At 35.7% G+C, this 24,537-nt stretch overlaps 1 protein-coding gene across 2 annotated transcripts in view; it reads right to left on the bottom strand.

Moving 5' to 3' along the window:
* Positions 1–22,853: 22,853 nt before the first annotated feature.
* LOC138929263 (uncharacterized) overlaps positions 22,854–24,537 on the bottom strand; it is a 46,028-nt gene continuing 44,344 nt past the window's right edge. For both annotated transcript variants that reach the window (XM_070288631.1, XM_070288632.1), the window contains exons 6-8: positions 24,274–24,375; positions 23,114–23,434; positions 22,854–23,052 (exon numbers count right to left, since the gene is read on the bottom strand). In XM_070288631.1, the coding sequence (XP_070144732.1) occupies positions 22,871–23,052; positions 23,114–23,434; positions 24,274–24,375 (605 nt within the window). In that variant the 3' untranslated portion in view covers positions 22,854–22,870. The remainder of the gene's footprint in view (positions 23,053–23,113; positions 23,435–24,273; positions 24,376–24,537) is intronic.

Raw genomic sequence — 24,537 nt, 5'->3', positions numbered from 1 at the left:
TAATTATAATTTCGAATTAAATTTAATGCATTTTTGGCTGAGCTATAGATTTTTTTGGTTTTGTTTATATAAAAAAATATATATAAAATGATGGATAAATATTAAATAATTTAATAAATATTTAAATAACTTAGAACAGCTTTTTGACAAATTTTAAAAATATATTTATTTTTTAAATTGACATTTATAAAATAAATACTTTAGATTTATTCTGTTTACAAATTAAAATAATAGAAATCCGTTAGAATAGTAATAAAAGTGGCTTAATATTTATTAATTTTAATTTTTAATCAATCTTTAATCTCTATTTATTGTAATTATAGATTAAAATAAATAATTATTAATTAATAAATAAAAAGAATTAAAGGACACAGATATTAACACATACATTCCCATCACATTTCCCACTCAATATACCCTGTTAAAAAATATAAACCAAAGGAAAACGGAAGTGGCAGGGAAATTCCAGCAACAACAACAACACCACCCCCCCTATAACTCTGCCTCATTTGGGATGCGATGCACGCTGAGCTTTTCATTTCAATTTGAACGCATTTTTTTGCGGCCAGAGACAAGGCTAAAAAAAAAACGAGTATAGATGGGGAACAATCTGAACAATCGGAGCAATCGGACAATTGATTCGAACGCATTTGCGTGCTTGCCCCGAATAACTGCAAATTATTTCCAGTGGCTCTCTCCCTTTGTTTGTTGCGTCCCGGGGATTCCCCATTGTGCCATCTCAGCCTCATCAGGGGCCTCAAATGGAGAGCGGTCATGGAATCAAGTTAAGTGATTCGCTACGTGATGCTCTTTTTTTTTTTGGGTACCCAGGAAAGTGGAGTGAAAAATCGAGGATATACTGGAGCAAAAAACTATACCAAAAAACTGGGAAAATATATATTAATCATTAGCTGGCGGGAAAATGTAGTTTCAAATGCCAGAGAAAGGTTTAAACTGGTCTGCCTTTCGTTATGACCCCAGGCTGACCAATCCATTGAGCATTAAACAGTTGGCCAAACTTTAATTAAGAGCAGAACAAACCCCCCTAAAACAAAGAAAGAACTGACCGAAAAGTCAGCAACACTTGAGCCAAATGTCAAATACACAAATAACATAGAACACAGAGAATATAGTTGTGGAAATGGAAACGTAAACGTAAATGAAAATGAAAATGAAAATGGAAATGCCCTCCGGGGTGCATTTGCTGTGCCGACTCGATTGAATAGAAAACTATAACGAGACAAACAATAACTGGGCAAAAAGGGTCCGGAAAAGGTCAACTCCTGGACTCCCGGACTCCCGATTCCCTCCCAGGACCCCCCCTCGATATTGATAGTGCAAAAAGCCAACACAGAAGAGTTGAAAAGTGACAATAACAAGCACAAAATGGACACCACTGGATGATGACAATGGGTCCCGGGACCGGAGACTCTCTCTGCTCCTTGGACACTTACTTTTTTGGGGGGGGGGGGGTCACACAGCAAACATCCTTGGACTTGACATCCGGCATAAATGTCAAGCGCCAACTTTGACCGCAAACTGTGTCCATACATACATATATATATCGATGTCCGGCATCCGGGGGTCAGGCAAATATATTCATGACCAGTCAGTCACTCGCTCAGTCCATCAGTTGCCCATCTCACATCCGCCTATATCCTTTCCCATTCCCAAACCCATTCCCATGTCCTTTACCATCCAAATCCAGCCAAGTGCGTCGCTTAATTACAAAACGAACAACGCATAAAAACCAACAGAGACACAGGGTTCGTCGATGGGCCATCGCCTGCTCCTCCTCCTTCTCCTCCTCCTCCTCCTCCTCTGCCACAGCAGCCTTGATGGCAGGACACTATTGTCCAACAGTGCCTCCTCTGAATTCCTCCTACATTTGCGATATTTGACATTCAAGTAAAGGCATAAATTCGAGTTTAATAAAATAGAAGTCGTCTGTGTGTGTGGTGTGTGTGTGTGCACCATACTGCCCCATGTCCTGTGGCAGGACCCCCCTTCGATGGCCATTAGGCGGGCAGCCACAGCGACAGCTGGCCACAGGATCTCTCCTCTAACATTAGATACAACCAGTTTATTGAATAGAAAACAGAATTAAACGAAAACGGCATGTCATTTGTGGTCCTAAGATACAAGGATCCTTTGGGAGGAGCTCCAATATATCCCTCGAAAAGTGTTAAAATTACTTACAACACATAATAGATATAGACATATTTATTTATATTTAGAAACTGCAAAGATTTGCAATTAAAAACTTGAAATCTGCGCCGAGAAAGCAAATAAAATGCAATTAGCAGGATTTGAATTAATTAAGTAGTAAGTACAGTCGTCACCGGCTACAAGGGCAAACAACACACAAAGTTGATATGGAAACCCACCGCCTGGAAGTTTCACTCTTTTTCCTACTTATTAAGTGCACTTGGAAGGGGACAACTCTGCTGGAAAACTGCTTCTGCTTCTGCAAAGACATGTGCCAGACGACAACACACGGGCACACACGTGGAGTCGCCTTTTGTTTATCTTCGGCACAGACACACACACACGCAAAGGGGGAGGTGAGTGGGTGGTTAGGGGTAGTTGCCAACTCTTTCTTTTCCCCCCTTCAGCAAGGACGCTGCCAAGGAGCAGCAACGGAAGCCGAGGAGCCAACAACAGCAAAGTGCAATTATCGCAAAATACCTTAAGGTTTACATCGTCGAAAGGGGAGGAGGGGAGGAGAGTAGCCCACAGAGGAAAATGGGAAAATTCGGGGCAGGTCCACAGGTGTGCCGCGTAGCCCCTTCTCTTTTCTGGGTTGTGTGTTTACCGAAGTGCTTTGTATTGAAGTGCATTTCGGCATGTAATTTGTTGTAGTTCTTTGTGATTTGATTTTTGTCATCCTTGGTTTTCTTTAAGTTTACTTTGTTTTTAGATTTAAAATTCTTAAATATATATAATAAATATTTTGAATATTATTTTCTTGTCTTTAAAATATTTATTATATATTTATTCATTTAAATATGTCTTAAAAAATATAAAAAATTAAACAAGTGAAAAACTTTGATTTTGGATTTATTCCAGCATGGCTTTTCCCTAAACTTTACATTGTTTTTAGATTTAAATTTCTTAAATAAATATATAAAATATTTGTTTAATGTATTTATTCATTAAATAATGCATTTAAATAAATTAAAAAAATTAAACAAGTGAAAAACTTAGCTTTTTGATTAATTTCCAGAATGTCTTTGCCTTTAACTTTACGTTTTTTTAGGATTTAAAATTCTTTAACATATATTAAATATTTAAAAATATTTTAAATAAAATCTACTCTTCTTTAAAATATTTATTATATATTTTAATTTGATATATATACATTTACACATTTAAAAATATAATATTAACGACGTATAAACCCAAAATAAACATCACCATCTCATCTCCCACCTCTCCCCTATTTTTATACAACCAATAATCAGGCAGAGATTCCCAGGCTGGAGAGGAGGGTCCTTTGATGTTCGATAATTGCAAATTCCTTGTGCATGTTTCAGTTCGCATCAAATCGCCGCCCAATGATCGGATTTAAATCAGCGGCGACTCTGGCTCTCTGGCGCAACTAAATTGATCTTTTATCGCTTCAACGACGACGCTGCTCGATGCTCAGGGGGTATCGGATTGGATTGGATTGGAGGGGGGTTATCAGGGAGGGGATAGAGGGAGGGGATAGAGGGAACGGGAACGGGAATGGGTTCCTTGAGCCGCCTCTGGTAGCCGGCGCGTAAAAGCTTACAAAATACGACAACGCACAGAAGCGCATAACTCAGCAGATGGACCAAGGAGGCCAGGCACTGACAGAAATTGTGGGTGTTTTAATTTAAGAAATTTAAGAAATTAAAAAAAACAATTAAGAGCAAGAAATATGGTGTTTAATTATATGGAAAATATATTACTAATAAAGAAACGTTCAAAGGAAATTCAAGGAAATGGTTAAAATATTAAGAATATTATTTGAAAATATTATTTAATTTAATTTGTATTATTTATATATTTTTTATATATTTAATTTATATTTTCAACTCTCTTTTCCCATTAAAAAACCCCCAAAAAAATAATAAATCCCAGTGCCTCAGTCGCTGGGATTGGGACATAAGGATGAGGATCGACGACAACGACAACGTTCACGCGCTGGGATTAAATCGGAAGTTATGCGAATGTCAAAAGCTCTCGTCTCTTGATTGGTGCGGAGGGCAGGTGGGGGGGTGGAGGGGGTGTAGTCTTGGCCAGCACACCGGGCCAAGACCGAGGAGAAGAGATGCCTGGCGAGATGGCCAGAGTGATGAGGTAAGAAAATTGTTACCGTATCGAATGCGGATTAAAATCAGCTAAACAAGTTGCCAGTCGCTGTCTGTCGATCCTCCTGCTGCTGTTGGATTTGTAAGTTCCGAAGGGGTTTGCCATGGTTTTATGATCTCACAGCAAATCGATAACGAATCAATTAAAAGGGAGGAAATTCGGAGGGAGTTTCGGAGGGAATTTGGGAAGGAATTTTGGTGGGAATTTGGGAGGGAGTTTTGGAGAGAATTTCGGAGGGAATTTAGAAGGAAATATCTGAGGGAATTTCGGAGGAAAATTCGGAGGGAATTTCTGATCATTTCTGAGAGAATTTCGTAGAGAATTTCGTAGAGAATTTCGTAGAGAAATTCGGAGGGAAATTCGGAGGAGATTTTAAATAATTTCTGAGAGAATTTCGTAGAGCATTTCGTAGAAAATTTCGGAGGGCATTTCGGAGGAAATTTCGTAGAACATTTCGGAGGAAGTTTCGGAGGGAAATTCGGAGGGAATTTAAGATCATTTCGGAGGGAAATTCAGAGGGAATTTTTGAGAGAATTTCGTATAGAATTTCTATACATTTCCCAGCATCCCAGTGAAGATAAAGAGTCTTCTGTAATTTCTAGAATTTCCCAAAAAATTAATAAAAAAATAAAACGAAGCTCATCTAATTTCAGAGCCACTCCCACACTCCTTTCCGGCTGCCTTTCTCTAATCAGCAACATTTCAAGTGGCCAGGCTCAAGGCGGGAGGATAAATAAAAAGAAATCGGTTGAAAATGAAAAGGATTAAACAAATAAATCACTTCAGGACTTCAGAAAAAACCAAAAAAAAAAGGAAACTCGAGAGAAAAGGGTTGCGCCCACACCAATTAATGAGTTAAAAATTGTGCAGCATTGAATGAATTGGAAAGGACAAGGGAAGGAAGGATGTCCCGCAGCAAAAGAGCAAAATTAATGAAGATATTTCACTGTCGTCGACGACGACGACGGCTGCAAGAAAAAATCATTTGATTTTTAATTACGCTGATTTTTTATATTAGAACGGAAACAGCTTGGAATAGCAAACACCTTGGAAATTAACACGCGCCCAGAGTTGGACTCGACTGGGCCACTTGAAGGACCCCGAGCAGGACCAGGACCAGGATCTGGTGGCACGCACGAAAGGGTTTCAACTTAATTAAACCATTTCGTTTTCGTTTTCTCCTTTTTCTCCTTTTGCTTTTTTTTGATTTTTCTTATATTTTTTTGCCTGGCTTTTGATGGGATCTCGACAGGACTGTCATCGGACCTGCTGGAAAGTGGGCACAAATTGACATCTAAAGTGCTTGAAATTTTCTTTAATTAAGTGTGACAAACTGTGGGCAAAATAAGGGTAAAAATTGACGAGTGATTAGCATTTTACTTCGAGTCAAATTTTAACTTGAAATAAATTTTATAAATTTTATATAAAAGGAACCAGTTTCCAAGAGGAGCCTCTCTAGAGGAGCTGGACTGCTGCCCACGCTGGTCACTCAATGGCCATCATTTGCAGCTCGTAAATAAGCCAAAAAGCAGCATTAATAGTTGCTGATTAAGCAGAGCGCCTACGGAAATTAAAATTAAGTAATTTAAGTGGGCAGGCAGGCAGACCTCAGACGAAGATGAGGCCAAGTAAACTGGTTTTTAAACTCAACTAAAATGACACCAAGCAAAACATTTTTCCCTTGAAAATTATTTTCATATTTTTTTTTGGTTAAAGAAATCTTTCTAGATTTTTATTTAAAATATTTTAAGGCGCTTCTAAATGAACTAAACTATATAATATTAAATAATTTAATTAATTAAATACATTTTAGGAAAGAGAAAAACTTTAAAACTTATTCATTTCAATTTGGAGTTCATTCTGAATTAGTTTTCATAATGTTAATAAATCTACATAATTTTATTTAAATATTTATGAAAAATTTTATATAATTTTTAAGAAAATCAAAAGCTTAAAAAATCTATAACTCCGCCAAAAATCTATTAAAATCAATTTGGAAAGCGGGTTTTTCTTAGTTTTTAAAAGGTTAATAAATCTGCATACTTTATTATAAATTTTTTAAAATTAAAATTTTGGTTAATTTTTGCAAATTTTAATGATGTAACCCCTTATCAAATTTTGAAAAAATGGATCAAAATTTTTTTTCTTCCCAAAATGGCCAGAAAGACTCACCTGTTGATGCTGATCAAGAATATATATGGTTTATGGGGTGAGAAATGCCTCCTTCACTGCGTTTTTAGCTTTTGACTGAAATTTGAATACCCTGTAAGTAAACAGAAGCTGCTTAAAATATTTTAAAATAAACAATAAATATATAAAAAACTATATATTAACACTAAGGGTTTCATAACAATAATTAAAACATAAATTTGATATCATTTTGAAGAAGAAATATATATAAATAAATGTATACAAAATCTTTAAAAATATAAATTAATACGATTTTTTTAAAATAAATATTTCCACCAAGTAAAAACTTATTTAAATCGTTTCTTCAACATTTCTTCCTCCCAAAAATGTTACTCTCCTCCTGCCTCTGCCAAGGAACCCAGGCAATTAGCCAGGATAATGCAGAAGGCAGTGCCTTGCCGACATAAATAATAATCAATTTGATATCAAATCGGCAATGTCCTTGCCGAAAGCACAAAAAAAATAAACACAAACACACATGGAGAAACAGAGAAAAGGAATCAGAATTGATGATTATTGCTTTTTGACAGAGATTCGCCAAGGCGACAATAAAAACGAGGCAAAATCCCCACGAAAAATTCACTCCATGTCCTTTTAATGGGGGCGTAAGTGTGTGTGTGTATGCGTGTGTGTGTGTGTGTGTTAGTATCAATAAAATAGCCACACACACGTATGGGTATAAATGGGGAAAAATATTTATGTGCATGTTATAGTAAGTGCAAAATAATAGCCACTGGTCGAAGGAGGGAGCCCGAGACACGTAGCACGCAGACTGGCACTAAAAATGTTTCAACAATTACCGGGGAAGATGATATGAGCATATGTGTGTGTATGGTGTGTGTGTGTTGGTGTGTGTGTGGCAATAATGCACTCGACACTTTTATTTCTTTTTCATTAGCCAAAAAGCGAGGACTTTCCCTCAACGACCTTTGGCAGCCTGACCTTCACATGAAAGCAACCCCCAGGAAAAAACATATATATATTGATATCTGGAGAACATATAGAGGGTTTTGGGAATATATATAAAGTGTGGAATATATAATTAAAGTAATAAGTAAAAAATAATAATTAAAAGGGGAAATTTTTAAGCTTACAAATTAGGGAGAGGGAGGCAACATAAACAGGAGATTTGAGTGTAAATTATACGTTTTGATGAGTAAAAAATAATATAAATAAAAATGTGGAGTGCTTAAAAATATGTTTGTAGGTTCAGTAAAATATTAATAATAATATAAATAATTCCCTAAAAAGGTAATGCTTTAAGGCCAGCAAACAGGAGCATAAAATATATGTAAATTTAGATGCATAAAATCTATAGAATTCAGGGAGACTATCAAAAACATCCCAAAAATATCTGTTAAATATCTAAAAGATTTACTAAAGATATATATAATATATATAAAATATAATAATAATAAATAATTATTAAGTATTATTTTTATTTACAAAAAAACTATCACTAACAAGGATTATTTTGCTAAAAGCAAATACAATGAATATAAATAAGATATATTGGAATATAAAATATAAAAATAATCAATAAAAAATAAAAAATATATAAATAAAATATATATATACATAAATAAAATATTCATAAAGAGAAATTGAGAAAATATAAAAAAATATATGCAGAAATAAAATATATAGAAAAATAAATATATAAAAATAAAATTTCCATTAGGAAATAAATACAAATAAAACAAAAATATATAAAATATATAGAATATATAATTATATAGAAATTAACTACGTAAATCGAGTATATATATACATTCAAAGACCGATTTCCGGGACCTGCTCCTGCTGCTCCCCAGGACTCCCATCTCGCCTGGACCACCGCTCTTTTATTGTGCACTTTACGACCGCCTATTTGTGACTTCCGGAGATACACACACATACACACACACACACACACACAAACACACACCCATATATATAAATATAAACATATATATACAGCTATTTGGCACAAAGTTGCCGCCTCTCCGAAGATGTCTCTCTCAATAAATTCCAGGATTTACTGGCCCCTGGCCCCGGCGGTCCTGTCATAATTTCTAATACCCCCGCAAGAACCGAAATCGGACATCACCATAACCCTACTTTATGGCACCATAAAGGGGGGTGTCCTGTGTATATCCTGTGTGTGTGTGTGTGCGATCCAATAGTTTGCAATTAGCTGGCGGCAATCAACATAAAAATAATCGAGGAAAATCGGCCTCACTCCCAATTTTGGGTTTTAATTCAACAACAACTGCGCACATTTCCCAGGCCCAACCAGAAAAACGCGGAAAATGTGGAAATCTATTAAAAATTTCTTCTTTTTTTTTGGGAGTAAAAGTAGCCCAAAAAACAGGGCTATGTTTCGGTGAGCGCGTTGTAACGTACAAAATTATGTAAACATCGACGGGGGTTCGGGTGGTGGGGGTGGGTGGAAAATTATGAACCTTGAGGCGGGATTGAAGGACAGCAGCAGCGGCAGCAGCAGCAGGGACAACTCGGGGGCCCCAGATGAAAAATTCGACCCTGGGCAATATTTACAATTAAAAAATTAACGTAAAACAGAGCGAAGAAGGTTCGAAGGAGGCGGAGGAGGAGGAGATGGAGGGTTTGGGTTTTCCTTTCTATTTTTCCTGTTTTTTAATTTTTTTTTTCTGGGAAAAAACTGTGAAAAAGCCCTAAAATCAATAGGAAAAAACCTCAAGTGGAAAGGGGGCGGTGGAAAAAACTGACAATGTGAAATTTCTGCATATAAACACTGAGAGAAAGGAGTGAAGGATGGGGAATAAAGCCTGATTTTTAATACATTTGTAATTAATTATAATCATTATTAATTTTTAATTAAGTTTTTTAAAAATTTTATAAATTTAATTTTATTTTAAAATAGATTTTTATATTTTTATAAATTAATAAAAAATATTATAAATAATTAAAAAAAAATTTCTTTTCAAAAAAATATGTTCTTTCTTAATTTTATTTAAATTTTAATCAAAAAACCCAAGAAATTTACATTTTATTATTTCTATTTTTCTCACAGTGCATCTTTTTATGGATAAGAAAAAGTATGAATGTGGTTCGAGGGGATTTTCCGCGAGGCCTAATGGAAATTGTATTTATCTCGTTTGAAGTTTGCCTCGTTCCACCACCAATGTTGCACCGCTCATGTCTCGCACCTTCACCGCCTCCTCCTACCCCTCCTCCTACCCCCGCCAGGCGACACTTGGCCTCACCTTGGCACCCCCAACACCCCACCGCCTCAAGCGTTTTTTATAAATTAACAAACGAAGAGGCAAAAAGAGAGGAAAAATTATCAGAAAAAAAAGTGAAATGAATATTTTTTTTTCTGGTAATTTCTCTACCATTTTCCATCCTCAGTTTGCGGCTGTCAAGAACGCGCCGCCGGAAAATGTTTAAAATATTTTCATAGGTAGTTGCAGGCGTCGCTGGTGGTGGTGGCGGCAGCCACTTTTCCGGGGGTTGGGATATCTTCTGATCCTTGGTGTTTTTTCGACTAATTTAAGCGTTAAACCGAAGCTAAAAAAAAATGTAAAATATATACAAAAGGGGGAAGCTGCAAAATGAACAGTTGGCTGAGTGATTGGGCGGATTTTTCAGGTGAGAGACAGGAAGGGAGGGTGAAGCCACCAGAAGTGATTATTCAAATCCCCTGGAAAAAGTCTTCCCTTTGAAAGTAAAGTGAATGTATCAATGAAATGTCTTCATTGGGCCAGAGTTTTGGGTTTTAGAAATTGAAATTAAATTAGAATTAATAATATATTTAATATAATAAAAATTTATAGAGATTTACTACATTAAATCGTAAAGTTATCTACATAAAAACCTCATAAACTCTTCAAAAATCGATCTATAATTTAACTTAAATATATAATTAATATAATATGTTATATATTCTACAATTTACTATTTAAACTTTATTTTATTTAAAATATATTCCCTTAAAAAAAGAAACATAAACAATAACTCACAAACATCACGTTGCAACGCTTGCCAGAAATGCTCTCAAAAATGGCCAATAAACTTTTGGCCAAAATCACACACACACACACACTTCTAGTTTTAGGTAGTCTCTGTATTTATAATGTATATATTCCCATTCACAATCGGACACGTAACACGTAACACGTAAGGGGTGGCAGGAACGTGCGTTGTTTGGCCAATTGCCACTTTGCGCTTCGATGATGGGAAAACTTTTTCGATAATACTCAAAAATAAGTGCGAAAATTGTTGAATATTGCACATTGCAAAATGCAAACACAAACACAGGATGGCTTTTCCCTTTGTTTTCATCCATTAAACACACACACACAGCAGGACTTAAAGATAGCAAGTTGAATATATATACACGGAATAATTATATATATTACTTTTTAAATAAAATTTATATTTAAAATTTAAAAGACGAAACTCAAATGAAACTCTGGCCAAAAACTGCAACTTGTTGTATTTAAAGTTCTAATGGAAAATGTCAGAAATATATTACTTATATTTCTATATATTTAAGGCTTTCTTTGGCTAAACCCTTTTCACAATTTTTGGCAGACAACTGCGCCACATGACGTCATTGATTTTCAATAAGGATGCTGTAAGTCGTCGAGTGGCGCACATCCTTACCCCCTTTCGAGCTTCCTTCCATTTAACCAATAATCCCTCAACACTTTCACTGGGATGCACAGGCAAAAACAAATTGGAGAGTTTACAGATTTTTAGATAGAATATAAAATATTTAAATAAATATTTAAAACGAATGAAATATAAGCTAATTTTAAGGCAAGCAAAAGCCTTTCTCTTTACCTTTTAATTTGCGTTTAAAATATTTTCTGCTATTTTAAATATTTCTTAAAAATACTTTAAAATATTCCCTGACCCAAATATATATTTTTTATTTTTAATTTTAAAAGTACAAAATATTTTAAGTAATAATAAAATATTTAAGTAACTAATTAAAATGTTTAAACAAATTTTAAGGCAAGTAAAAGTCTTGTTTACCTTTTAATTTGTGTTTAAAATATTTTGTGCTATTTTAAATATTTCTTAAAATATTCCATGTACTAAATAATATAATATAATTGAATAATTAATATATTTTCCGCCCAGTGTAGCCTCAAAACTCCAAAGAAGACACTCCGATAGCAACTCTAAGACGGGGGAGCCCTTTCTTAAATGTGCGCTTCCGCTTCCGCTTCGACTGCTGACATTTGCATTTTCCGCGGGCGGGAAAATCGGAAATCGGTAGGAGGCCTGTCAAATTTTATGATAGCGCCAAACATAACTCATTGACAGCTTTGCATTTTCACAGGCGCCGCAGGGGGCCGCCTTCTGCATATTGCACAAAGTTATGAGCCGCGAATGATAAACGGCCTTGAGAGAGTTTTCCGCCCCCGGAAAATGTGGTGGGTGTATAAAAAAAAAGTATTAATAAAATAAATGAGGGGAGAAATTATTGATTTTCTGGCTAAGAAAATATTTGAAATATATTTTAAACAAGAAGTTGGGTTATTGATTTTTTTATATTTTCTTAAATATGTTTTTAGTGTTTTAAAAATATCACCTTATGTGCCTAGCAATTTATGTATTATTCAACCTTGACTTGCCTGAATTTAAGCTTTAAACTTGTCATTTTCTCAATTTCCATTAGTTGGCTTTCGGTTCGAGCTCATCAGCGGCGAGTTTGTTTTGTCATCAGGCTAATTAATTAATTAGCAGCCAGCGCAGCGCAAGTGGTGTGAAAAATCGCCGGCACTTGGACACACCTCGAGCACACACACACACACACATACACATACACACAGTGTGCAATAAAAGTGTGTCCCCAGTCTAATTAGATGTGTAGTTGAATGCGTGTAATTCATCAAATGTCAAAGCCAAAAGCCAACTGACATCGACTGCACCTTTTGGGCGTGTGTGTTGTTTTTTTTCGTTTTTTTTTTTTATTATTACCAACCCGATAGCCCCTCTAATTTTCACCTAACCAAAATTGGTAAAATGACACACGGAATTAACGAAATTGTGTGCGTCTTTAATGGGTTTTAGTTTGTGAAATAAATAGAATATGTTAAGGGTTCGAGTTGAACATGTGTTGTTTTCTGAGCAAATTGGAGGGGTTAGTGAATTATTTATTAACAAGGAATAAGTTTGTTTACTACCTGGAATTTTGATAAATAAATTAATTAAAATAAATATATAATATTGTAAAAAAAATATAAATAAAAAGAAAGTATATATATAAATATTACAAAAAATTTTAAAAAATATATTCATTACATTTCTATATTTTTAAAATATTTTATTGAATTATTGCTTAAATTTTTTATAATTAATAAACAACTATATATCAAAAAATCGAATTAAATATTTAAAAATATGATTGTAATAAAATAACAATAAATGTAAATTTATTTAATATAAAAATTAATAAAAAAAAATATATTTATAAGATAATTTTAAAAATTTCCTTGAATTATTGCTTAAATTTTGGGGTAATTCTTTAATTATTATCATACAAAATCCACTTTGTTTATTACCTAGAATCTTAAAAAATAATTGAAAATAGAAATAAATAATCTTGTAATAAAATAATATTAATTAGAAATTTATATCTAAGTAAAAGTGTTAAAAAATATATTTATATATTTATAAGACATTTTTAAAGTTTTTTCGAATTATAGCTTATATTCTAAGATAATTCTGGTAATTACTATGATACAAAATCAATTAGTTAATATAAAAACTCCTTAAAAACTTCCCCTTCTTCCTACAAATCCAGTTCCCAACTACCTACCCCATCTGCCACCCCCTTGTAATATCCTCGGAGATGACTTCATCTCGACTTAAATATGCAATCAATCTGGAGCAGATTGTCGAATGCCCAACCCTTTCCGATACCCAAAAGGGACCCATTTCCATACACACACATCTATATATATTTATATATATATATTTACATCCAGACAAGCCGCAAAATGCTGTTAAATCTCTCGCTCTTTTCGGCGATTTCCGGCTTTATGTAGATAGCATATTCTCCATATCCTCATATATCCGGAGTTGTCGCCAATTCATTTTTATTGCCTTGCCGCCGGGTATTTCTTTATATTTTTTATAGACGTTTATAGTTCTTTATGTGGCATAAATTTCATTGTCAGTGGCGGCGGCGGCAGCACAAAGGGGTAGTTTATGGGGGGGATATCTTTTGCTGATAACTTTCGGTTTATTTTTTTTTTTTTTGTTTTTTGTCAATTTCGATATTAGCGCGTGCGCCAGAAAATATGCAATAACAATTGTCATGCATGCAAATGACTTCATTTGTTGGCTATATTTTTCATTTCCCCCTCATATTTTTCCTCATATATATATATATAGTATATAGTGTGTATATTTATTCGTTTTCAGTTCCTTTGCCACTTTGCATGATTGAACCCAACCGAAGCGAACTCTCATTTTGATTTCTTCACTCGTTTTTATGAATCCTTGCATACTCTCAGGCGCTGCGGCCCCCCGTCCTTGGAGTCCTTGGAGTCCTTCTGAAGAAGGGGTCTTCTAGGGCCGAGTTATGTATGCTGATTGCGTGGCGCACGTAAATTTATTTAATTGTATGATTTGCAGCGGCTTATAAGGCAGCAAAAAAAATGTGTGAGAGCGGAAAATAGAGCAGATGAAGGGGATTCGATGGAGTCATTCAGATCGCAGAGGAAATTTACAATTTATAGGCTTCAAAATGGACTGTAAAGTCATTTTAAAATATCTCTAAACATGATTCCAACTAATTACCAAAAAAATAAAAGGTCTAGAGGTTATTTAGAATTTAAGTTTTGTCCAAAAAGCCCCCTTGTTGTGGCCTGATTTCCACCACTTGGCTCTTAACCCTTGTCGGGGATTTTGGAATATAGTAGAATGGGGACTATATCTGCCCCGTTTCATCGCGCTTCATTCATCATCCAAATCGACTTCCGTTCCTGTTCCGTTCCGACGCGACGCGATGCAAACTATCGATAAGGAAACGCGGACTGTGGCGCGCGCTGCTTTAATGGCAATTTTATCGATAATGTTCGTGCTGAATTTTCGATTTTGTTTGCTTGCATGTCCTGCGAAAGCCGAAAGCGAATTATGAGCGATCGACACGCCAACACACAGAACCAGTGCAAAAATTCTGGGTAAAAATATACAAAAATATATACAAATATGTTACAGGAAAGATGGAGAGAGAGGGTGAACTGACCCTCGAAGTAGCAACCCCTTTGATTTAGTAATTTAGCACACAATGTGTTTGTGGATTTTCCCCTTCCTTCCATTTCATTTTTCTTGTATTTTTTCCCTGCTCAAATTATGAGCACGCGAATATATCGAACGCTTTGGATGGGCGTGCCCGCCCTATCAATTAGAACTGGCGACCAAACATCTTGATAAGGAACTTAGGCGAAGGGGGACAGGGACTCCCCATAAAATAAATAAAAATAAAGTGCCAACAACGAAATGCGCTTCAAATGGTCATTAAAATCGCTCGCCTTTGCCCGCCACCGCTAATTGCCACATAAATAATAAGCCCAAACCAGGATCTCAATCGGAGAAATCAGAGACCAAGTCCGAGGAATTCATCGAAAGTGGCGGGAGGGATACCCATTATAATTTATCGAGCCGAGATTATCGATGTCTGGTCAAGTAATTATGGACAAGGTCCTTGAATTGGCTTCGGGGAAGCCTTGTATATTTTTTTCAATATTTTTTAAGCCTTTATTCTAACTAAATATTTATTTATTTGTATATATTCTCCTTAAGTTAGTTTCAGGGAAACCTTATATATTTTTTTAAGCCTTTCTTGTAACTAAATATTTATTTTGTTGTGTATTTTTTTCCTTGAATTAGCCTTATATATTTTTTAAAATATTGTTAAACCTTTCTTTTAACTTTATATTTATTTTTTATGTTTATTTTTCCTTAAGTTAGTTTCAGGAAATGCTTAAATATTTTTCTAATATTTTTAAACCTTTCTTCTACCTTTATATATATATTTTTTGTATATTTTTCTTCCAATAACAAAGCAACTGTTACATCCTTTGGCCATTTTGGTGGCTGCGTCTATGTCGCATTAAGTTCAATTTCGGCAACCAGAGATCAGAATTTATGACATTGACGAAACGATAAAACTGTTAGACACATAAATGTGCATTACGGCAGGAAGAGGAGCAAACCAGGAAAAACCAGGAAAAACCAAGAAAATGAAATGCGATGCTGCTGCTGCTGGGACGAAAGCCTAAAACTATTAATTTCAACGTACAACAAACCCGAGGGGGGAGAAATCTATATTTACGATTATTGAAGTTTATGACGAAACGTTTTCGTATCATTCTGCGTCGTCACATAAAGACAGAGTGGCCAGAGGCCCATGTCCATGTCCATGTCCATGTCCATGTCCATGTCCTGGCAGCGCGTGTGTGTGTATGTCCTGTGGGGTGGGAATTTCATAAATGTTTTTGCACGCAAGCTGCTAATAACATTCTTGGGACAGGGACAGGCACTGGTAGAAAAAAGGGAAACAAATTCCTCTAAGAAGCAGAAACCAATTCTCAAGCTGAGTGACTTGAAAATCAACTAATAAATATGGTAAAAAATATATTAAATATGCAATAAAAATTAATTAATATTTTTAGAATTTGGAAAACAGCAAAAAGTAATTTTAAATATTTTTATTTTTAATAAAAAACATTTATTTACTCAAATCAATAAGTAGACAAACCTGTTAACCTGTTTAAGATCTTCCTTCTTTCTTCTTATTATTTGTATATATATTTCATAACAATTTCTCTCAGTGCACGCCCACACAATCGCTTTGGTGGACAGGTGGCACAGCCTCCAGTAAACAGTTACAGTTACCGCTTCGGTTATTCGGCCGTTCGTCCATTCGGTTATTGTGGGATAGTTTTTCGGGGTTGCTGATGAGCCAGCTAGCTCCCTGTTCAGGATGCTCTGATGTCCTGATGTCCTGAGTCCCGATGATGGCCGCAAAAGTGCAGCACGCTCGTAAAACCAATGGGCAAATAGCCACTGGCGAAATGCCCAAAAACTAAGAATGTTGTGTAATTACGTTGCGTTACGCACAGATAGGCGGAAGGACACTTGGTGGGTGGGGGGGTAAGTCCCTCCTCCCACCCAGGACGTAACGGGGGAGCACACCACCCCTCGATAATAACCTCCCAAGGCTGTTTTGACCGCTGTCAGTTTGGAGAAATCATAATTAGCCCGTAACCTTAACCGTATTTGTATCTGCTAGTTGTATCTGTATCTATGTATCTGTATCTATGTATCTACGTATTTGTATCTATGTATTTGTATCTATGTATTTGTATCTATGTATTTTTGGGTCTATATCGGTATCTGTCTCTGTATCAGCTTGTGTGTGGGTCTTCCTTTTATTGTTTTAATGAACACACGAGTGCAATCTTTGCCTTTTCCAGCCGGACTTCTCCAGAAGGGGGTTGTCCACGAATAGCATATATATTTCTACATTTATCCCCAAGTCGCCGTGTCGATATGAAACAATTTGAGACACGAAAACGGCTTTGTCTCGGCACAAATAATTAACAGCTGCGAGGGTTGACAGCAAAAATTATAAATAACTAACTTAAACAGGGACATACAAATTAAGGAACTATACAAACAAATAAAATAACACTTGTAAGGTTTATTTTTTAAATATTTATCAATAAATTACCAACAACTGGCTTTTACTCACTTTCTCCCCCATTCTTTTGCGTTCAATTATTATTTAATAATTACCAAAATATAAACCTGAAAAACTGGAAAAGCCCTGTAAAGGTAATCACATTTTCGTCCGTCATTCACAAAAAGGCAAATCCCCCGCGAAAATCCACCAAAGTCCTGTGTCCTGCGAAGGACAACAATGCAGCGATAACATTTAAGCGAAATCGCTTTAAAATCAATTAACCGTAAAATCATTCGCCTATCGAGGGGTTGGGGGTTGGGGCAAAGGTCCCGCGGGCCCAAAGTGGACAACAATTCAATGCGGTGGCAATAACATTAGCCACCCCTTCCCCCTCCTTCCCCTCCCTTTCCGATGCAGATGGCAACCCCAATTTAACCCTTTGGCTGCGATGCTGCACTCGCAGGAGCCCCGTGCTCCTCCTGCTCCCTGCTGGACGTGCTGCCAGGTATTAACCTCCATTTAATGTAAAACAAAGCCGCGTTACACGGGCCACAAAATATAAAAAAAAAAAATATAAAAACGAGGAGAAAGCACACATAAATGAGAGCATAAAAAATGCTGCGAAATAATTCCCATATATGTATGGACATGGACGTAGATACGCCCCCCATTCGGGCCGCCAAACATTTCGATTAACATACGCAAACACACGGGGGTCCGAGCGAGCGAGCGAGCGAAAGAAAAGCGCGGCGGTGGAAAACGTGGTAAAAGCAGTGTGAGGCTGGGTGGGTGAAGAAAAAAAAGGAAAATGAACAGGGGGAAAGCCGGCAAATTGAATTGCTCGCAAACAAGCAGCTCCTGCAGGAAGTGCAAAAAAAAAATGTATATATACAGGACACACAGAAAGGGTAGCCACGAGATCAGGTATGACCAGTAAAAAGGTTTTTTTAGACAGAAAAATGTTAAAATATAAATATATTAAAATATAAATATTTTAGATTAATTATTTATATTTTTTAAAATTTATTTGTATTATTTAATTCATTTTTTCAATCAAAATAATTACAGATATTCTCAGAAAAATAATGAAATGGTAAATCATATTGAAAAAATGTAAAAATTTTAAGTTATAAATAATTTACATTATTTATTTATATTTTTTAATCAATTTTTAATTATTTTAATAATTTCTTTAATCAAAATAATTGTAGATATTCTCAGAAAATTAATGAAATTGTTAAATATATTTAATTACAAATATTATATATTATTTATTTATATTTTTTAAATGAAATTAAATCAAATTTCCATAAAAAGATATTCCCTGAGAATTAATTAAATATTCTACATTATTTATTTATATATTTTTAATCAATTTTTAAATATTTTACTCATTTTTTCAATCAAAATAAACAAATATTCCCCAAAAATGAACCACCCTCTAAGAGGTATCTAAAATTCCGCAGGACTCTGACAGGACCCCCTGTGTATGCATTTATCTGAATATGCACACGTTCTTCAGGCGAAGAACATGAGAATCATCATCAGCTCCATGGTCATCAGAATCGTTTTAAACAAAACGGACTAATTAAGCGCACGTTCATCGTGTTGGGCGGAGGTCCTTCAGGTAGGTTGCCTCTCTGGCGATGGGCTGGCAGCCAAGGGCGTCAGGTGTGTGTTTTTTGGGTGTGAACTGGCTTATTAATGGCGAGAGTTGAAAAGACGAGACACTCAATTGGCTAAAGGATATTCGTTGCTTTGCTCTACTCTACCCAACAGAATTTTCCTATTAATGAAAATGATGCCCAAGCCGAGACCGAGAAAAATCGCTTTTTGAGCAGTCCGGGGAAAAACTGTGTGCACTTAAGACGCTTTGATGTATGTGTGTCAGAGTCTCTGTGAATCCAAAACCATTCCCCACTAAATCCCTCTTTGAATAATGATCCCGTTGATAGCCCGGATTATATATATATATATTATACATATATGTAGCCCTATAGTTGGGCACCATTTATTTATTATGCCACAATATTCAATGACCCTTAATGGCATTTCGTAATAAAAATATTGGATTAGTTTGTTAGTTTTGTCCAGGCATCATCAACCACCGCTGGCAGCACCAGCTGGGCTTGGGTCTGGCTCTGTGCCACCCAACCACCCACTCTCGTCACTTTATCAACTCCTGCCCAGGCGCACACATTACATATTCCATTAAACGACTAATGAGCCCATTGTGCCAGAATCGGAATTGTGGGCGGGATGCGATGACCAGGTGACCAGGAGATCAAAGGAAGCACCACAAATCGGGGTGGGATTGAAGCCAGTATCCTTAGGCTTTAGGTTCTCGTATTTATAATAAACAAAATATTAAATAAAAAATAAAACCAATCTCTTTCTAAATGAAAATTAGGAGTCAAAGTTGGCCTCTTAAAATATTAAAAAAACAGTGGGCCCCAAACTTCTTCCGAGGACCCTGCTAACCACGAACCTAGTAACCGGATCCGAGGCCGCCTCCGCAGCCGCATCCGCATCCGGAGTCCAAGTCCGAGTCCGTGTATGCATGTGACATAATAAATATTAATGACAGCAGATCTCCCACTGATGATGATGGGTGGTGTGTGTGTGTGTGGGTGGGTGGGTGTGTGCCTGGGAGGGATGCTACTACTTTTGCTACTCAGCGTTGACGTTGACACACATTCGACATGTGACAGATAAATTATGGCAATTGGACGAATGCCGCCGAGACACACCTACCTTAGAGATGTGCATGGAGATGGATTTTGCTAGTATTTCGATATTTTAGAGATATTTATATATTTATCTGGGTAATCTTACTATATTTCAAAGGAATATATATTGTTTTAAATAATAGTTTCATCTAGTTTTACATTTGGCTAATTAATTAATAATTTTTTAGAATTATTTCGATATGTTATCGATATTTAAGAGATTACCCCCATTATTTTAATCTATTTAACAATTATTAAAGTATTGATATCAATCATTAAATTATTATTTATTTTAGATCCTTCATTATTTTAAAAAATTTTAACAATATTTAATAAGTTTTTCTTTCCAAACATTTATTTTTTATAGTTTTTTGGTAACTTTAGCAAGATAATAAATTGTTATTTTAATTAATTTATATTTGATATTATTTATTTAAATTTTATGCTATTTATTTATACTTTATATTATTTTATAATATTTTTTATAATATTAAATATTTTAAAATATTTATTTATATTATTTATAATATTAATTTATATTTTAAAATATTTATTTATATTTTAAAGTATTTATTTATTTTTTCTAATATTTATTTATACATTATATTATTTATTTATATTTTTTATTACTTATCTATGTTATATTTTCCTCTATATAAAAATATTACCTAGAGCTCTCATTAATATATCTCTTGAACACATAGAACTTGCATCCCTTGGCATGTCCTGCCTGCTCTCCCTCCTCCCCCACACCCATATGAGATCATTTTTCATTTTTTTTCCCCCCCACCTCACCGGGTTGACTGTGACATATGCGAGTTGTCCTTGCCCCGCAGAGAGCCAGAGGCTTACTGCTAATAGTTTTCCTTTATGCGGAGATACAACCGGAGGTGTGAGTCCTGGCCCAAAGCTCACTCACTATCAATAAACGTCGCTCGGTAATCGACATTAGAGGTTTACGCCGATGGTTAAAGGCATCGGCGGCGGCGTAGAGGTCAAAATGACTCGGCGGCGGCGGCGTAGTAGTCAGAAAGAACCGGCGGCGGCGGCGCGTCAAATAAGGCAAAAAGGCCATTTTAATGAGTTATTTTTTTTTTTTTTAAGTTTTATAAAGAACAATGACACTGAAGGCCGCGCTGAAGCTGCGCCGATGCCGCACCAGCGGCGCGCCGCGGCGCGCCGTTATTTTCATAATTTGGCGGCGGCGCGTCAAATAAGGCAAAAATCGGCGGCGGCGGCGGCGTGGCGCGGCGGCGTATATGTCTAATCGACATATATTTAAAAGTGACCCGGGGTCCTCTACGGTGCCATGTCCATTTCCATTTCGATTTCGATTTCCATTGCGATTGATGGCAGGCAGGCAGAAGCCACCCGTCCCAGGGAGTCATTAAGGACCCAGGTCCTGCGTGTTGACTTTCATTAGAAGCCACCGTCCAGGGTCATTGTCAGGGCAATTTCTCAACCTCAAAGACTCAACCTACCGAAGACAAATGCGAGGTCATCAATATGGAGGGGAAATAAGTCAACGAATGCATATGGAAGGTCCTGCCAGAGCCCAGGTGAAATATCCTGAATATAAATACTATTTAGAAGGAATTTTTAAAAGAATTTTAATATTATATTTAGAGTTGAGAAAGTTGCCCTTTGAAGGTGAATAAAATGAACAAGCAAAGCTTAGGCTTATTAAAAATTAAGAATAGCTCACTTTTTCTTTCAGTGCCTTTAGCCCATAATAATGTATAAAAGATGAAAATAAAAATCCCGGCCATACAAAAGCGTCACAGATTTATTTACAAGCAACGGGCTTAAAGCCAATTTCAAAGAATAAAAGGAAGCCCCCCAGCGGATGGCAAACAAATAGAGCCAGCCCATCGTCCTCCGGTCCAAGCACCCCACCTCCCACCTCCCACCTCCCACTCTCCAATCCCCCAATTCCCAATTTTATCTCCGGGGTGAAAGGAGCCCCTTAACCGTGGCAATACGCGTGCATAAGAGAATCAAAAATCTAGATTTTGATTTCAGATACTCCAACTCCCAACCCCCCTCGGGGACCTGGGGACGGGGCACAAATCAAGTGGCGCTTAGTATCCGCATCCGAGACCGAGACGGAGACGGAGACCAAGTCCAGGCCAGAGACCGTGTCCAGGAGTCTCTCAAGTCCGGGGCTTCCTATGAATTCCACTTCAATGAATTGAAAAATTGCCTCGAACAAATTTGATGCGCTCACTCTCGGCTGCTTTGCATTTCCAGTATTTCGTTTGTATTTTTTAGAGATACCCCACAACAAAACAAAACAAGACAACGAAATAAAATAAAATAAATTACAACAACAAAAAAATATATATATAAATAAAAGGGGGCCTTGGTGGTTGGGGTGGGCATGAGCAACTCACCGAACATGACATTTGATATTTGATAATGTCATTTGCCGCGTAATTGTTTTTTGATTTGATGCCTCGCTTTGCTTACTTGAAATTTTCCATTTTCCATTTTCCATTTTCCGTTGATTGTTTTCCCGAGCGATAGCCAGAAGAGGTCTTACACTGTAAATAAATATTATAAATAAAGTAATTAGTTGAGAATTATATTTTAAAAGCTTACTTTCAGGGTGTTTATAACTGCAGTTTCTTTTTATTTTTTATATTTTCTTACACTAAAAAATAAAACTAGGGTATTTATAATATTTAAAAAACTCTAAGCTATATTTTTATATATTTTTCTTTATTATTTATTTCATTTCAAAGAGATTAACATATACAAAATAATATAAAATCCTTGGGAAATTTATGCTTTCCCATCAAAAGGCTCTAAAAAGAAACAAAAGACCATAAATATTAATTTAAATATATAAATTCATAAATATTATTATTATAATTTGTATAGAAATTAAATTAAATTAAAAATGTATTAAATTAAATTCAAACCTTGTCACAATCCTCTCCTATTTATTCCTCTTTTTCAGGCAGGGTATCTGACTCGTCTCTCGTAGTTTCCTGCGATGGACAGTAGTGGCTCCTCCTCCTCCTGCCCCTCCTGCTTCTCCACCTCCTCCCGCTCCTCCTTCTCCTCCTCTTCCCTGCTGATGCTGGCGCTTTCCCGCCACAATCGTTAGGCGCGTGGGAGCTGGAAAAATCATCAATCGAAAGACTCATCCCAAGACACTTTTCATAAAAGAAATACTCACGCGACAACTGCGTCATGTTAAAGAGATTCTCCAACGTGCTCCTCTGATGCTTTTTATCCTTTTTCAGGTTCGCCGGCCAATCGGTGGTGGGGTCCAGCAGCTGCTCCAGATCCCTGGGTGGCCTGTTGTTCTTCGGCTGGCGGTGACCCTCGGGCGAACAGGGGCGTGTATTTGGCGTCACCGTTGCCGTGCCGGAGGAGGACGAGGAGCTGTTGCCCCGACGCTTGGGCATGGGCAATTTGGAGGCATCGGAGTAGTCGGCACGGGACAGGTGTCCCCTAATCACGTCCAAGGCGCGCCCAGTGCCACAGGATCCACAGGCTGTGAAGGAAACCATATGGAAAAAATAAACAAATTTATTAAAATTATTTTTTGTATTTTATTTATTTATTTATTGTTTCTACATTTATAGATTTCCAAGAAGGCGGTTTTCCCAGCGTTACCTCAACTCTAACGAGTTTTTTTGAGGAAAATAAGCCTTGTTAACAAATAAAACCCACTCACTGTAGTAACACAAGTTTTTATTATATTTTAAAAAAATATTTTCTGGCACAAGAAGCCTTAATATTTCATTTGTGAGCCATAAAACGTTTGAATCAAAAATTATTATACATTTAAATTTTAGTCAAAATATGTATATATTTTTTCAAATTTTATTTTGTGTATTTTCAGGTTGCAAAATAATATTTTTGAAATTTTACTTTAATTTTCAAATAAAAATTAGTACAAAATGAATAAAGAAAATTGATTTTTAATTCTTTTACAGCGATGTTCAGTTTTTTTTTTTTTGCTATTTCTTATTTTTTTTTTTTTCAATTTAATGCAATTTCATTTTAGTCAAAATTAATTATTTTAACTTTTTTAACTTAATTTCGTGTTTTGTTTTAAGTTTTACATTTTTTCAAATAAAAATTAGTACAAAGTAAATAAGAAATATGACTTCAAATTCTTTTCTTCTCCTTCTTTTCTTTCATATTCATTAATCTGTTCTTTTTCCTCTTAATTCTTCTCAATTTCATCTTTTTTTGGGACTTTAGGACTTTAGCCGCCCTTGTAGAACAGCCATTCTCTGAAAGTAGTGTACGTTTTTTTGGCTTTCTTCTTCTCCCGAGGCTCTTCTGGCTTAGGATCCTTGTGATCGAAATAGTAATGGGACCCACCTCGAACTCTGTTGGCACGAAACTCCTCGATCTGGTCCATGCACAACTCGTAGTCCATGTCGTACTCCACCTCCTGCTCCGCGTGGGTCTTCTTCTTGCCCTCTGATGAATTATAATAATAATAATAATACGAAAAAATAACAATAATAATAATAAAAAATACAAAATAATAATAATTTAAAAATAATAAAAAAAATAATAAAATAATAAAAAAAAATAAATAATAAAAAAATAAAAAAAAATAATAATAATAATAAATGATAA

The sequence above is a fragment of the Drosophila kikkawai genome, chromosome X (genome assembly GCF_030179895.1).
Source record: "Drosophila kikkawai strain 14028-0561.14 chromosome X, DkikHiC1v2, whole genome shotgun sequence".
In the NCBI taxonomy this organism is placed as follows: domain Eukaryota; kingdom Metazoa; phylum Arthropoda; class Insecta; order Diptera; family Drosophilidae; genus Drosophila; species Drosophila kikkawai.
Note: the sequence above shows the minus strand (reverse complement) of the source record. Positions and strands in the feature narration are given on the sequence as shown.